This window comes from Pogona vitticeps, chromosome 13 (genome assembly GCF_051106095.1).
Source record: "Pogona vitticeps strain Pit_001003342236 chromosome 13, PviZW2.1, whole genome shotgun sequence".
In the NCBI taxonomy this organism is placed as follows: domain Eukaryota; kingdom Metazoa; phylum Chordata; class Lepidosauria; order Squamata; family Agamidae; genus Pogona; species Pogona vitticeps.
The window spans coordinates 8987406-9002878 of NC_135795.1; the positions used below are offsets into that span (position 1 = coordinate 8987406).

At 37.8% G+C, this 15473-nt stretch overlaps 1 protein-coding gene across 8 annotated transcripts in view; it reads left to right on the forward strand.

Moving 5' to 3' along the window:
• Positions 1-15473, forward strand: part of USP22 (ubiquitin specific peptidase 22) — a 98190-nt gene that overhangs the window by 29830 nt on the left and 52887 nt on the right. For 3 of the 8 annotated variants that reach the window (XM_072982696.2, XM_078381526.1, XM_072982698.2), the window contains exons 2-4: positions 2661-2793; positions 10051-10164; positions 10669-10713. In XM_072982696.2, the coding sequence (XP_072838797.1) occupies positions 2661-2793; positions 10051-10164; positions 10669-10713 (292 nt within the window). Of the gene's footprint in view, positions 1-2660; positions 2794-3545; positions 3579-10050; positions 10165-10668; positions 10714-15473 lie in introns of those variants that run through there. The other 5 variants (XM_072982697.2, XM_078381527.1, XM_078381528.1 and 2 more) reach the window with 4 other exon arrangements.

The following is a 15473-nucleotide window of genomic DNA, read 5'->3' on the forward strand; positions in this document are numbered from 1 at the left end:
GGACTGTGGTTGAACACCATATCAGTTATCTAGAATTATTAGCATTTCCCAACTCTTTGGTTCAGGTAATCACAAACAATACAGTAGCAGTGTATCATATAAACATGCAAGGAGGCATTCATTTTTCAGCCCTTCTCACCACCCAGTTGTGGGAATGAAATGAATATTGGTCATAAAGATATAATTCTTTGGCTTTTAGATTTAGATCAACATATTTACTTGCTGTAGAAAAGATGCAACTCCATTCTCAGCAGGTGTGGCTACACTTGTACACCTGTGATGAATGACTTTTTTCGTAAGCCAATCTACAAAATAATGTGCTAAAAAAATCTCCCCCTTGATCTGTCTGAACAGACACTTTGGGAGTACTAAATTTTCGTTCCATCATAGCAACAAAATCTTTTAATCTTTGGAAAGTTTCACTTTTACTTTTCATTACATAGGCATAGCTATAACTCGAGTAGTCTTCCGTTATAGTTAAACAGAACCTATTACCACCTTTTGTGGGCTGCAGTGGTCCCACAACATCAAGATGAATCAACTGTAAAATCTTGTCACTGACTCTTTTGCTTTTCTTGCTCACAGGAAAAGCCTTTGACTTGGTTAATTTACATACTTTACAATCTAAATATTTCTCATAGTTCTTAATATTTAGATCAGAAACAGCTTCTTTAGATTTGTTTAAAAGTCCAAAGCTTACATGACCTAACTTTATATGTAGGCTATGTATACACTTTTGATGTGGTTCTGAGTTGTTAACCACATTTATGGCTTCATTCATTTGGCTCTGATTCATCACATATAGATGATCTTTTAGATAACCATTTCCCACCTGTGCATCAGTTTTCATTACTTTGCATTTACCTTTCTCAAAAATTATAGTGTAGCCGTCTTTATCTAGACTTGATACACTTAATAAATTATTCTCTAAGCTTGACACACACAAGACATATTTTAGAGTTTGCTTTAAATAGTGTATGTACACAGAACCTGTTCCAGTTACAGATGCTGACTTTCCATCTGCTAGCTTCACTATCTTTTGAGCTGAAGGGGTTAAGTTTGTGAACGACTCTTTTCTCTGGCACATATGCTGAGAAGCTCTGCTATCTAAAAGCCATAAATTGCTTATTTTCACAAGCTGAATACAATCTATACATGACTCAGGTAAAATCAGCCATTTTACACTTAACTATACAACACTAATACTTAATACATGTTCATATCAAAATCTCAACAAAACATCAAATATAAGAAGTAATGCTAGGTATAGAGAGGTCCTTTCAAATTTTGCAGATCTCTAAATTCTTATGTATTTACTCTGGGCTAAATCCAATTTCCGACCCCAATTGGAATAGGCCCATTGAATCAATGGAACATACAGTACATAAGTGGTAATGTCACAAATCCCATGTGTCAGTCATTTTTCAATCATTATTCTTGTTGGGAATAAATATTTAGATTTAGACATTCTTTAGTTGTAAAAATTAAATGATTGCCCTAGTTTGATGAACAGAAATGTCCATTATCTTGATAATACAGTGGTGCCTCGCTTGACGATGTTAATTTGTTCCAGCGAAATCGCTGTAGAGCGAAAATGTCGTAAAGCGAAATAAAAAAGCCCATTGAAATGCATTGAAAACTGTTCAGTGCATTCCAATGGGCTGAAAACTCACCGTTCAGTGAAGATCCTCCATAGGAACGGCCATTTTCCATGCCTGTGCAGCGAGGTATCCGTCCCTAAGCACAGCAGGGGGCTATTTTCTTCAGCTGGTGGCCATTTTGAAACCCGACCATCAGCTGTTTTTGATCATCGTAAAGCGAAAATCTGTTCCTGAAGCAGGGAAGCGATCATCGCAAAGCGGAAAAACCCCATTCAAACCATCGTTTTGCGATCGCAAAAGCGATCGCAAAAACCTCATCGTCAAGTGGATTTGTCATTAAATGGGGTAATCATAAAGCGGGGCACGACTGTATAGCTCGAATTTCTCTTCTGTACATTATTCTGGGTTGAAAATTGTGCAAGCCAGGAACTCCTCCATCCCTATCCATTGCTAAAGAAACACGGTTCTAACCAACATAGAGGATTGTGCCTCAGAGGCAATGAGTCTCGATTTAATGGCCGTTCTTACCCATCCACCCCACAATCGGAGGGGGAGGTAGAAAGACATGTGAGAATGTAAGTAAAATCAAACAGGGGAAAACTAGTCCTTCTGCAGCTGGCATCCTCTGCATCAATTCTTGACCGGGGGGGGGGTCATATTTGTGACTGCAACCTTTATTTTCTTATTGATTGTTGATTAAGGATAGTTCTCATTGGTCACCAGAGCAATTATCTGACTGATGTCATGGTACTGTGTTGTTACTTTACCTTTTAGTTTATTTGTTTTTTTAAATGTACTGAGGTAAGTAAGGATAGACTAATAGAAGCATGGGTTTGGAAATGTGTTGTATGAATAGGCAAACGTGCTTAGTTGTTGACTGTATGTCTTTACTGGCTAGAGTGTTCAGTTCCCTTGCTCCTGAGCTGTCTCATATTAATGTTTGAAAATGAAAACAAGTGCCTTTTAAAGATGTTAGAATCAGTTAGTCTGATTGTATAGTAGACTACCATATATGATACATTATTTGCTCTTAGTAATGAAAACCTTTTTACATTCTAGGCAAAGTCGTGCATCTGTCATATGTGTGGTGCCCATCTGAACAGACTCCATTCTTGTCTGTACTGTGTCTTCTTTGGCTGTTTTACAAAGAAACACATTCACGAACACGCAAAGGCAAAGCGACACAACTTAGGTAAGTATTTTTCGTAGACTCTTACAATATCATTTTTTATTTTCTAATGGAAAATTCTTGCAACTGGAGAGAACTATGTTTAAATCAGATGAATCCCAAAAAACTATCTTTTGTCTGTAGAAAATATTTCATATAATTCATGCAATTTTTCTAGTAATCTTACAGTCTGAAGTTACTGCTAATCATGACCATGGTTAATTGAGGCTAAGTTGCTAAGTATATATACACAAATAGCCTGCGATTAGCAGAGTAGCACAAGGCATAATTGGTGCTTCTACTTGAAGTAGAAGAAGGAACACTAATTCTCTTGGATGACTATAATGTTGGTTTGTCTGACGATTACCGTTAGAGAGTTGTCATGTCATTGATGGAAAATGCCAGTGCTTAATTCCATTGGATCATGAATTCAGTTTCGGTGTGTAACCAATGGTCTAGCTTATAAAATGAAATGTCCTGTGATAAATTATTCTGGAAGATCCCGTTACATGCTTCCTTAAAGCTAAAGCTCATCCCTTTTACTCCATAAAGAAATAAATGAGTTTCAAATTCACCTGGAGAAATTCACATATTAGTGTATATCAATTGATGTATAATCTATTTTTACCTCTGGTACATTTTGTCTGTATTAGTCATTTGGCTGTAGAGCCTCCTTTTAGATTCTTTTTGGATTTTTTAAAAATGGATTTTGATTGTTATGTGTTTACTTCGTTAGTTACAAACTTTCTATCTACTGCCTCATCTTTCCAGCCTTGTCAGATGTTCAGCCTGATAGGATTCAGCAAACAGTATGTCATCTTCTCTTATCAAAGCCTATGCAAATATCTTAGTCTTTTAAAAAATCATTACATTGATGTATCTCTTGAGATGTCTTAACTGGAACCAAGAAGCTTGAGTTGTCTATCCATAAAGTCAGACATTTTGCCCATCTTACATGTAGGCATTCATGTAATCTACATCCACTTTGATAAGTTTCTAAACTTCTGAGATGGGAATTCCTTTTTTAATCAGGTTGCTTGAAATGCAGCACCCCTCCCCCCACTTTGCACATAGTAGAACATTCTGAGCTATATCCTCAGTTCAGGGGTCTTGATGAAGCCACATGTCCTGAGTGCAAAGCCTATAATGAACTCAACCCTGGAGTAATGTTTTTGTAGGACACTTGCCCATTATTGCTGATTTTAATCACAGTAGGGCTCCCCATGAGCTTCCAAGGAAGCTTATTGTAGTGTTCTGATGGGAAGATGATAGAACTGGGGCCATTATTTAATCAGTGGTTTCTTAAAAAAAATATAGCAATTTTCATACCTTTTATATATTCTTATTTTGTGTAGCAAGTTCGTATTTCAGTGAGAGTATAAATTGGTGAAACAGTGAGTCTCTTTGCATGGCTGTAGTGACAGCACATTTAAAGGCGTAGTAAAATGCTTAACAGTGTAGCGGCATAACGCATAATGAGTTTGTGCTTTTTTATTTTTTGGTGTGGCAGAGTTGACATGATTTGGTTTCTCTCTGTATTCCATGCTCTCCCTCTTCATCACCGTCCTGCTTTACTTCCTACTTCCGGTTTCTTTCATAATAGTGTGGGTACCAGGATTGGGCCTTCAGTGTTTGGAGAGCTAGGAAATGTGAAGTAGAAAGTGTTGTGGCTCCTGCATTGTGAGTTCCCCCACGTCTCTGTGTAGAAAACCATGGAGAAAGCCCAGGTTGAAATCACTGCTTGGCTGTAAAGATTGAAGAGTGATCTGGGACAAGTTGCTTTGCTCCACCTTATGAGTTCTTCCCTGCATCACAGGGCTGTCATAGAAGATGGGGAATGAGAATGACCCATTTATGCTGCCTATTCTGAAGTCTTTGGAAAAGAGATGGAATAAAAATATGATCAACAACTCACCAGAATAGTTGGACAAATGTGGACACTGACCAGGTTTACATATTTGGAGAAGTGGCAACAAACCCCATCCTTTGTAACTGTTACCTACCTCCAGGTGTGTGAGTGTGATGTTTAACATTAGGCCTGCTGTGTTTTTAAGAATCCTCACCATCTAGAATACCTGAAATGCGGTGGGAACCACTGTTATGTCCCATCCTTGCTTTTTACTATTTGCAGCTTCTGTGGAGGGAGAGAAAAAGAGAGGGCACAAGAGTGGCTTATGGGTAGAGTGATATTTTAAAGTTCAAGTTCCTGGCAGAAGGCTTCCACTGTCTACTGTCTGATTTCCTGCTGGCTGGTTTTTAGCATGGATGTTGTTGAAAGTAGAGAAAGGTACTAGATGAGAGCTGGTGATCATAATTAGAATGGCCTTCAATGAATGGAAGGGTTAAGATGTTCTGTTTGATTACTTGATTGCCTTGGGAGCCATATGGTGCAAGAGTGGGATATGAATATGGTTTATTCTAAAGATGCTGTAAATCAGAGCAAGGGCAGGCAGGGGACTTAGATGGCACTCCTTGAAAAATGTGAGGATTGTGAACACATTTGGATGTCCACTGGGGAACAACAGTACCATTTTGGGTGGTCCTTTGCACTCCACAAGCATCATTGGATGCTTCTAACATGAAGGAAAGAAGAAGGTCAAAGAAGCAGTAATTTTAATATTTATTTGATTAAAATATCAGATGAAAATATTCACCAACTATACTTGGGTTGCAAGTGCTACTGTATCCATGGAGAAAGCCCCTCCCGAAACCTGGTTGACAATATGCATATCAAAGAATGAGAAAAAAAATTATTTTTGAATCACTGACTTTTGCTGAACTAACACTGGTCTCCATGGAGACAAGAAGAAACGGAAGCTCTAGACGACAAATAGTATAGCTTTAGTAGTAACAACAACTTCTGTACTGTAAAATGAATTATTTGCCTCTTCTAGCAACCGAAACCCAAGAGTGTCTCCCCAAAGCTTTTTTGCCACACCCAGTGTACAACCTTATATCAAGGGCAATCTCCCCCTCCTTGTATTCTATTCTGTCTCCATAGCTGGCATGTTGTCAGCGCTCTCTAAATACCTTCCTTTCCAGGTGTGAACAGCAGTAGGAGGTGTATAAGAGCTCTGTTTCTTTTACATACATTAAGTCACTCCTGTGTCTATGAATAGAGACTAGACTGCCGAAAAGAAAAGAAAAGAAAAAAGAAAAAAAGAGAATTTTGCAGAGTCTTGCTATACAATCAGAGAAGGAAGAGATTCAGGCCAGTTTCTGATGCATCAGCTTGTAAGGGTATTCTTCTTTTCAGACAGAAGAATGGCATATAAAAGAAAATAATCTTGCCACAACATCTGATCATTGATGAACTACAATGTTGCTGGACTAGATTTCTAGATGCTTGAGGCCATTTTTGTGGTTCCGGCATGCTAGGTCCCTTTGCAATGGCAAACCTTTGAATTGGCCATATTGTTTTTGGAAAAAGGTCCCATATCAGATGCAATGGATAAGGTGACCTCCATCATTGTCACCTGCAGTTCTCAAAACAACCTGGGAGTGTTTGTTGAACTGGATTTACTGTGTATTTGCTAAGAACCAGAACACAAGTTGACAAAAAAGCAACCCCTAAAAATAAACATATTTGGTATAATTGACCTGATAAAACTGTATTCGGTACAATCACATCAATTTTCATAAGTGACAAAATGAAGAGAGAGAACTTTTCAAAATGAACAGTTGTAATTTCAAATATATTGATGTCTGTCAAGGAGATAGGAAGCTGCATAATGATAAGTTGCCCCATTGGTCAGTCTAACTCAGCATCATTTGTATCTCTTATTGGCAAATATTTTCTGTAGTTATCTCATTCTTCTGTGAGAAGTCTCTAGGCTAGGAAAGTGATGTTTGCTTGATGATAGTCATTTTGTGGCCTAAAATGGAGCTATACAACAGTATACTTGGACATGGTAATTAACTAAACTTTGTGGAATTCCTTCCAGGAACATTTATTACTTCACTTCATTTTGTGCGTCTGTTCATGCACTTAATTGATATACTCCAGAAATCATTCTTCGAGAGCATTGGTGGAATTGGTGCATAACTGACTGTTGGTTGCTGGATTGGTGGTAATGTGGAGAAAGCTCCATTTCACAATGCCTTGGGAGAACGTTGGAAAATGGGTGCCAACCTGCCTTTTGTGAGAGTAGGTGACACAAAGGGATAAAGAAACTGTTGCATCTTCTACACATCTGCCACACAGAGCCCCTATTAATCTGGGTCCATGGTTTCCATATAATATTTCTTTGGATTTTTTCATTTAAGAACCTTTCTTTATTCTGGATTTCATTTCAGAAGGATCCCCAAAGTAATTCACAGGATAAGATCAAAACAAATTCACTCTGTTCAAAAATTGATTTCATGTGAGCTATAGGAGGCATTACGGAAGCTAATTCCATTTAGCAGTAGGATGTTGTTACTTTCAAAATTGCATGCCCTTGCTGCCAGTGCCAACAAACATACACTGTATATTTCATTGCATGTAGGGAAATGTCAAATAACACACCAGTGTGTACCTGAGAGGGAAAATGAGGAATCGGGCAATCTGTGAAGTGATTGTTGGACAGGCAGAAGCAGATACGAAAGATGTAGAAGAGTGGAATGAAGAAGCAAGGTGGCTGTTGGTTGCCTTTCCAAGTGGCAATCAGAGCATCAAGCTTAAGCAGGAATGGTATTGTGAGAAGCCATGCCATTGTTTGCTTACAGATCTGTTAATGCTTGTTTGCATGTCCAGTGCAATACAAAGAAAAAAGTTCTGTGTATCCATAATGGAGAACCATGATTGTGGCAGATCACTCTGGAAGCATATTGGTAGTATTGGCAGCCTCTGTTATAAGCCAGTATAAATTTTCATGTAATGATTATGTGAACTGAGAGAACAGGTGTCCTAATTGGTACAAAATAGCGTCCCCTAGGATGCATAGTGGGTGATTGTTATTATTTTAAATCATTGTCTTTTGTTGTGAAAATTCTTTGTGCAAAACCTATAATAAAGAGCCATAAATATCCACCCCAGGTACAGCATTTCAGTATTAGGGTGCAACATTTCTAGTACAGAAAGACATTGTGGTAGTTTTTTAAAATTTAAAATGCAATTGCAAGGTTACTTTGTACACACCACAGACTTTTATAACATTTGTTTTAAGTCAAAAGGCTTTATTTTCAAATAGAGCGTGCAGATACTGCTTTGCAATCTCCATTTGTCCACCCACCCTTTTGCTATAGCAACAGTTACTTTGTATATAACTTATATAAGCAAGAACCATCTTCTGTGTAACATAGTTAAAAATTGGAGTTTGTTATTAAAATCATCTCCATGTTTATATCCTGATTATATAAAAATGATGGGAATAGTGTATGGATGAGTTCTATATTCATTTTTTACTTTAATATCTATTCATTTCTATTATCTTACCTTATCTACTAAGATGATGCTTCTAAATTTATATCTTGGCATTTAGAAGCAACAGAGAGCTATATAGAAGCTACGTGTGATAGTACCTCCTAAAAAGTATTATATTGTAAGGGCAAAGCCCATGAAAAGTCTCTGGCAGCCATAATAATCTGGCGCAGTTATTGGCTGTGTTGGGGAAAACAGCTGCCTGTATATGTGATCCTGTAGATGTTGCTTATTCTTTTATAGAATAAATAAATAAATAAATGTAGCCACTGTGAGATTTCAAACTAAGCTTTGGACAAGCTGCATAGTCCCAAGGCACCCCCAGAAGAAAAGACTATGGAACCATTTCTGAGTAGTCTTTACCCAGAAAACCCCGACTTGACCGCACACCACCACCACCACCACCACCATCATCATTTTTAATAATAATGTACATAAGCCAGTTCTTGTAATCCTTGCATTAAAAGGTCTACCATGTTTGTGATAGAAGTTGGCGATTACTTGCACACACTGAGGGTGAAGGCAAATTGCATGTCTGCTTAAAGCTTGTCAATTTAGTAATTGCTGTATTAGATGGGGGTTAGATCATTTATTTTGTATGTGGAATAATCGCATGAGCCAGGAGACATGATCCTGATCTCCCCAACCCATTTTTAGAAAAAATAAAAATCTGAAGAAGACTTTAGTGGTGTGGATTTAATCAGTAAACAATGGAGGCATCTTTGTAAACAATGGAGGCATGATAGTTTGCATGTGATTTTATAGAAGATACTGATTTTCAAAGGAATGGAATGGAGGTGTAATAGTTTATGAGGTAGAGACACTCTATTCTAGTCCTCAGATTTTTAAGAATAACAGTTGCCTCTCTTTTCTAGATTAAGCCTGCTTTGGGCTTAGAGATACAGATGTGTCCACACATTTGCAAAGATAGCAGGTTTGGGGGATCGCTTGGGTCCCTCTTCTCTTCCTATGCCTGGGCTGGATAAAAAAGCAAGTTGGGCTTGATGTGGCCCATGGGCCATAGTTTGGAGACCCCTGATTTAGAAAAGTGGTTCCCAACCTAGGGTAACCCAGGTGTTCTTGTACTGTAGTTCCCAGAAACTCCAGCCAGCACAGCTGGTGGTGAAGGCTTCTGGGAGGTGAAGTTCAGGAACAACAGGGTTACCCATATGTAGTTGGGAACCACTGATCAAGAAGACTCTTCAGATGGATTCAGTAGCTTGCTGCCCAAGGGCAGGTACAGAAAAATGAGCAAGAGACAGGAATCAGCTAGGTGACTCACAGTTACAGAGGGGCGATTACATTTTTTTCTGCTAGGAAGTTCAGACTGCTTCGGTCATAAGGCCTCCTGAAGAATGTGCAGCTTAGAAGAAGTGTGCTCTGGTTGCCTTTGGATTATAGACTCTTATCTGCGTTGATCTCAGACTCAGTAAAATACACATTTTGCCACCGGTTTGGTGTTAGTGCGCATTGCTATAATTGATTGTCTTGTTTTAATTCAGCTTTCTGTAACATTAATTAAATGCCTCCTCAATTTGCAACATACGTTTTCTATACCCTGCTCTTTTTAAAAAAATGACTGGCAGTATTTAAAATTAGAGGGGAAGAATGCGTAATGTTGATTGTGTTCAGTCCCGAGTCCACAGTAGTCCATTTAACTGCCAAGCAAAACGAAACAATATTTTAAATGTTATCCAATTAATTTGTCTGAGATGCTTGGCAGTAGAGTGGTGACATCTAAAATCAGTGATGTCATGCAGTGCATATCGGTATATTCGTGCCCCTACAGCACATATAGCGGGACAATAGTAAGAAAACCCAAAGTCTGTATTTTAAATTCTTTGTTTCTTCTCTCCCCTCCCCCACCTCTGTTTCTACAGCCATAGACCTTTTGTATGGGGGTATATACTGCTTTATGTGTCAAGATTACATTTACGACAAAGATATGGAGCAAATTGCCAAAGAAGAACAACGGAAAGCTTGGAAGCTACAAGGTTTGGTTTTCTTTACGTATCTGCCTGAAATAATGTTTATTTTCGTTTTTTAGTTATGCCCCACCCATCAAAGGTAGAAAGCACTGAAAGGAAGATTGACTTTCTTTGGGGCACCAATGCAGAATGTGGGTGATACAAATATAGAAATGATTTGTCTTTTGAGGTTAGGCTATTTAGTATGCACACTTCACTAAATCCTGGCCAAACAGAGTTTTAAAGATTATTTAAAAAAAGAGAACACCACCCTCCCTCTTGTGATTATACAAAGTTAACAATAAAACACAATAAATCTGCCCTGTAGAGGGTCATAGTCAAGACATCTGTACCTTCATAAGAACTGCCACTGTTTCCTTGTGCATTTATCTCATAGAATATGCAGGCTTTCTAAGCACATGTTCTTGTTTACACACACAGTTTGTATATATGTAGATATTGACACACAAATATGTGTACACACATTTGTTTTATTATTCAGTTTGCTTTCCCTAATTTTTTCTTTTTTAGCCTTCACCCCAACAATGGTTTCTCACTACCAGTGTACAATGACAGGTAAGAAGTGTGGGCTGGTGACGCATTTCACTAACAAGCGTCCCTTTGCTGATTATCTGCCATTTTTAGACAAGAATTTTGGTGTACAATGGCACTGTGTGTTGTTTCCTTTTTATACAGAATATATATTGGGGTTACAAGGTGATAAACATTACTTTCTCATGGCTGAGCTACTCCAAATTATTACCTGCCTCTTATTTTTATTTTTTATTTTGTCAGAAGGCGCAAGTAGACATTATTTTAGCTAACCTGAGGGATTTTGAGGGAACATCTGCCTAAATCTATATTTAACTATGTGAATAAATTTATTCTTAAAAATAAAGCTTGCACACTGTATAGCACCTTCATTCCTGAAACAGACATTGCATTGGGCTGATAGATCCCCAATTTTGGAACACTGTTTTTGAAGTAGTTCAGTCAGAGGAATGGGAAGGCTAGCAATGGGGTTTGGGACTAGGAAAATGGTACCAAAAAGATTTTATTTTTTTTTGTCAAACACATTTCAAGGAAAGACTGACAGAGAAAAGCTAAATATTTGGGAAAGTATTTTTAAAATCTTGGCCTATCTCCAGTTGCTTGCCACATGTAGAGTAGACCTGTTGAATCAGTGGGATTTGCACAAGTTTTGGCTTACTGTTCAGTAGATCTATTTTAGTTGGGGACTAGCAGCTGGATTTAGGCGGTTGTGTTTTGTTTAGCCATTGAATAACCTCTTAAACATGTTGAAATGTGCTTGTGTTTGGCCTGAGAGGTAATTAATTTGAAAGAGCAAAACAGCTGCACTGGACATAAACTGTAGACTTGACACTGGGTATTGCTGGCTTGGTTCTAAACATTCATCCGCCATTGAAATCTGTGTAACTTGGATTTAATTTGACTACTTCGGGAATGTAGCAGAATGCTAATTTTTGATTTTTCTCTTGTTCTTGTCATGCACTTCTTTTCCCTTCCAGCACAAACGGGGATGAGTTGGGGGACATTCTGCTGAAATGGGCAATCTTGATTTCTCTGGGAACACCAGCATAATTTCATGTGTATTGATTACTAGCTAAGCCTTATCTGGAGCCTTGGATAGTATTCAGGATGCTAACCCAGAACAATACCATTAAGGATTATTGTAATAATACATGGAAAAGGAGCATTGGGAACGTCTTCATATCAAATCAGATTGTTTATCGTATCACCCAGAATTGGCTAGACTTTTGTTCTGTCTTTTTAACTGAAGATGCCAAGTTTTAGCCCAGAACTCCAGCCATTTGTAATGGCAAATGTAACCACGTCATTACCTCAGAGTTGAGGATAGGATGCACATGATATGTGTGGAGCATCTCTTCTACTACTTGCAGCTTTGTGAGCAGATTGTGGAAAAATAACTTTTTAAAACTATAAACATTTTGACCCTTTAGCCTAGATTTCGGATAATATAATCACAAAAGCAATTTTTCCAAGATTTGATAGGGAACTCTTCAGGCTGAAGGAGATTTATTTATTTATTAGAAATTCGCTTGTTTATCCAAAGAGTGGGCTTTTCCTCACTGTGGAGGAAAACAAACACACACACACCCTCCTTGGAAGTTACATGATCCCTAACTGTTTCAGTGAATAGCTATACTTATTAGCTCTGGCCAAAACACCCACTGTTTGGTGGAGAATGCTGAGTTGGCAATATTCTGCCAGTCCAACCATTCCACATTTGGCTGTCTCTGTGGCTCTGCTTCTAATATTGTTGTCTGTTAATGCATAGACAATTGTGCTCCATAGAATTATTGGATACCTTGACAGGAAACCAGTTGAAAAGACAACTGAATTTCTGCTGAAATAAAGGAATCAACATTCCCGGTTATTTGAATAGTGTGCCGCAGTTTTGCCCACAAGATTTCCAAATAAATTGAAACATCGTAAGCCTGTGTATTTGGTTTATTTTCAAAAATTCAACACAAGTTTATTTTCCACTTCACTGAAGGAAATCTAGAGCATCCTTCACCAACTGGGCACTCCCCCCAGATGTTTTGGTCTACAACTCCATCATCCCCAGCTGTCATAACCAGCTGGAAATGTTGCTAGTTCTTGTCCAATACATCTGGAACTACGTCAGTTTAGGTAAGATGAATCTACCGGATAATGTGTAAGCTGTTTTGCTCTGAATATTTATACACGAATGTAACTGTTTATGTTTATTATTACTACTTCAGGGACGACTGCATTTCATCCCTGCAACCACACTATAGGAATCTTGTTTATACAGTATTTATTACCCTGTTTCCCCTAAAATAAGACCTAACCTGAAAATGAGCTCTAGCACAATTTCGCAGGATGCTCTTAATATAAGCCCTACCCCAAAAATAAGCCCCAGTTAAGTGAAACCCTGCCCTCCACCATTTGGCAGCAACCAGAATAAGATGACATGACTGTATTTGAATAAACGTTGATTGTTGTACATGAAAAAAAATCCCCTGAAAATAAGCCCTACTGCGTTTTTTTGGAGCAATAAGACCCTGTCTTATTTTCGGGGTAACAGGTAGGTGCTAACCTATGGTCACGTGTGCATAATCAACAAGATGCACCACCTCTAATATGTCCTTACTGTATACATGTTGTATATTTGTCCATAGCTCTGTTGTCTTGAGATTCATTGTAATTCGAACATCTTAACTGGTTGTACCCAGACAAACGTCTGCATGTCAGCATTAACCTCATCTTAGATTTATATAACTATAATCATGCACCCTTTTTGTTTTTGTTCCTTTTTGTAAATGGCATATTGTTAGTGTACTATGTCAACAATTAATAATTAGATGCATAAAGTTTTCATTCTGTTAAAGCAGCAGTAGTTTGTAGGAGCAGATTCTGACAAAATATTCTGGTACATAAACATTTCTTTGTAATTGTCCTTGAATCAGAGATACAAATATAGACCATATAATGTATTCAAAACATTATAACTGATTCAAAGCTTCATAAAAACTGCACTTTTCCTTTATTTTCCTAATTGTTAGTCCTCCCCTCTCCATCAATTGTTAGGGAACTATGTCAGAAGAAAAGATGAGGGTCATAAGAATTGCGCTAGTTGCAGTAAAGCATAAACCTTCCCCTTCCTATAGGTAGTACCTCAGTTTTATTAATCAAAGATGAGGAGCTTCCCATTATTGCAAGATGCTCTGCTTAGGCATTTGGTGTGTTCGGGGGCCATATTCTCTGCTATAATAATGCTGCTCAAAGCAGAGCTCAAATTAAAAATGTAAATTAAATGCACCTGCGTGCAGCACTACAAATGAAATAAACTTTTTTTTAGTTTAAAATGTGTTGGATGAAGGACATTTGTGGGGTATTTTTGAAGAGGACTTCAGAGAGTTGTTAGTGAACAGTGTGCAAAATTCTTGAATCCTACTTGTTTAATTGAATACCTGCCTTTCATTCTTTTTGAATAATACTGTATTTGGTCACTTGCTCTTTCTATAGTACCTGATGAACTTCAGATGACTTTTAAAGCTAAGTTTTACAACAGTCCTTTTTGTGATACCCAAAGTTGTCTTTATGAAGAGCAGCAGCTACCCTTGGCACAGTAATTCAATGTATCTATTGAATAGATACATTAACAGATACATTATATACATTAATAGATACATTGAATAGATATATACATCAACAGATACATTGAATAGTTAAATTAACAGTAACAGCCTTCGCGAATACATATCTATTGAATAATTTCTGAGATAATTATTGGTTCCTTTTGCTGCAGTCCTATTGCACAATTAGAAGCAATTTTTAATTTGTCTTCTTTGGAATAAATCCCATTGAACTCATTGGGGCTTATCTCTAGGTAGCCATGTACAGAAGCACGTTGTCCATGGCTCAGACAGAAGATTTTGATGCACACATCTGATGCAGGGATGGGGAGTGTTTGACCCTCTAGGTACCATTGGACCACTGGCTATGTCAGCTATGGAGAGACACATGTTCCCCATCCTTATCTAATCTGCCTTGCTAACATCTTCTCTGATGATGCATATTTTACTGCCTTCAGTAATTTCCCCCACCCTTCATCTGCTGTTGCTTCGCTTAAATGACAGATTTTCAGCTGTCGCTGCTGACATCCGGGTATTATAGGCTGTAAGTTTTGGCGATTCTCGTTGATGATAGCTTGAGACATTAAAATCAGTGCATTGAACTATTTTTCAAGAGCATACAGCTTAACCAGAGCCTATGGCCTGAATCAAAAGAACTGTCTGGATTCACCCAAGGGCTTTACAGTAGCCCACTGGAATCTTTGATTTTTTTTTTCATAGCCAGTCACCAAAATGTCTTTTGAAACTTTGCTAAAATGCTGTTTTGCTACACATAAGAGGCAATTCTGTGAGTAAGACAAATCTAAAGCGATCTTGGTTACAAATAACTCCTTTTTGATTCCTTGGCTCTTGACCTATATTTCCTATGATTGATTCTGCAGTGACAGCTTTAAGGGAATATGGGATTTTACATGAATACATCCTGGAGTCCGTGATTGAAGAAATACATAGTTATATATATCATATGTTATATATCTGATTCTGTACTATATCTCTTAAAATTAGTTGTGCAGCTATCTAATAAGTTGGATTTCCACCTTGTTTGTTGTTTGTTTTTTCTTTCTCCTTCCTTTCCCTTTTTATTGAATGATGTATTGAATGATCTTGGCACAGTGGGCTGTATCTCAGCCTTTCTGTATTTAAATTCAAGATCTAGCTGTGCTTGCAGTATGACCTCTCTGAACCCAGAGA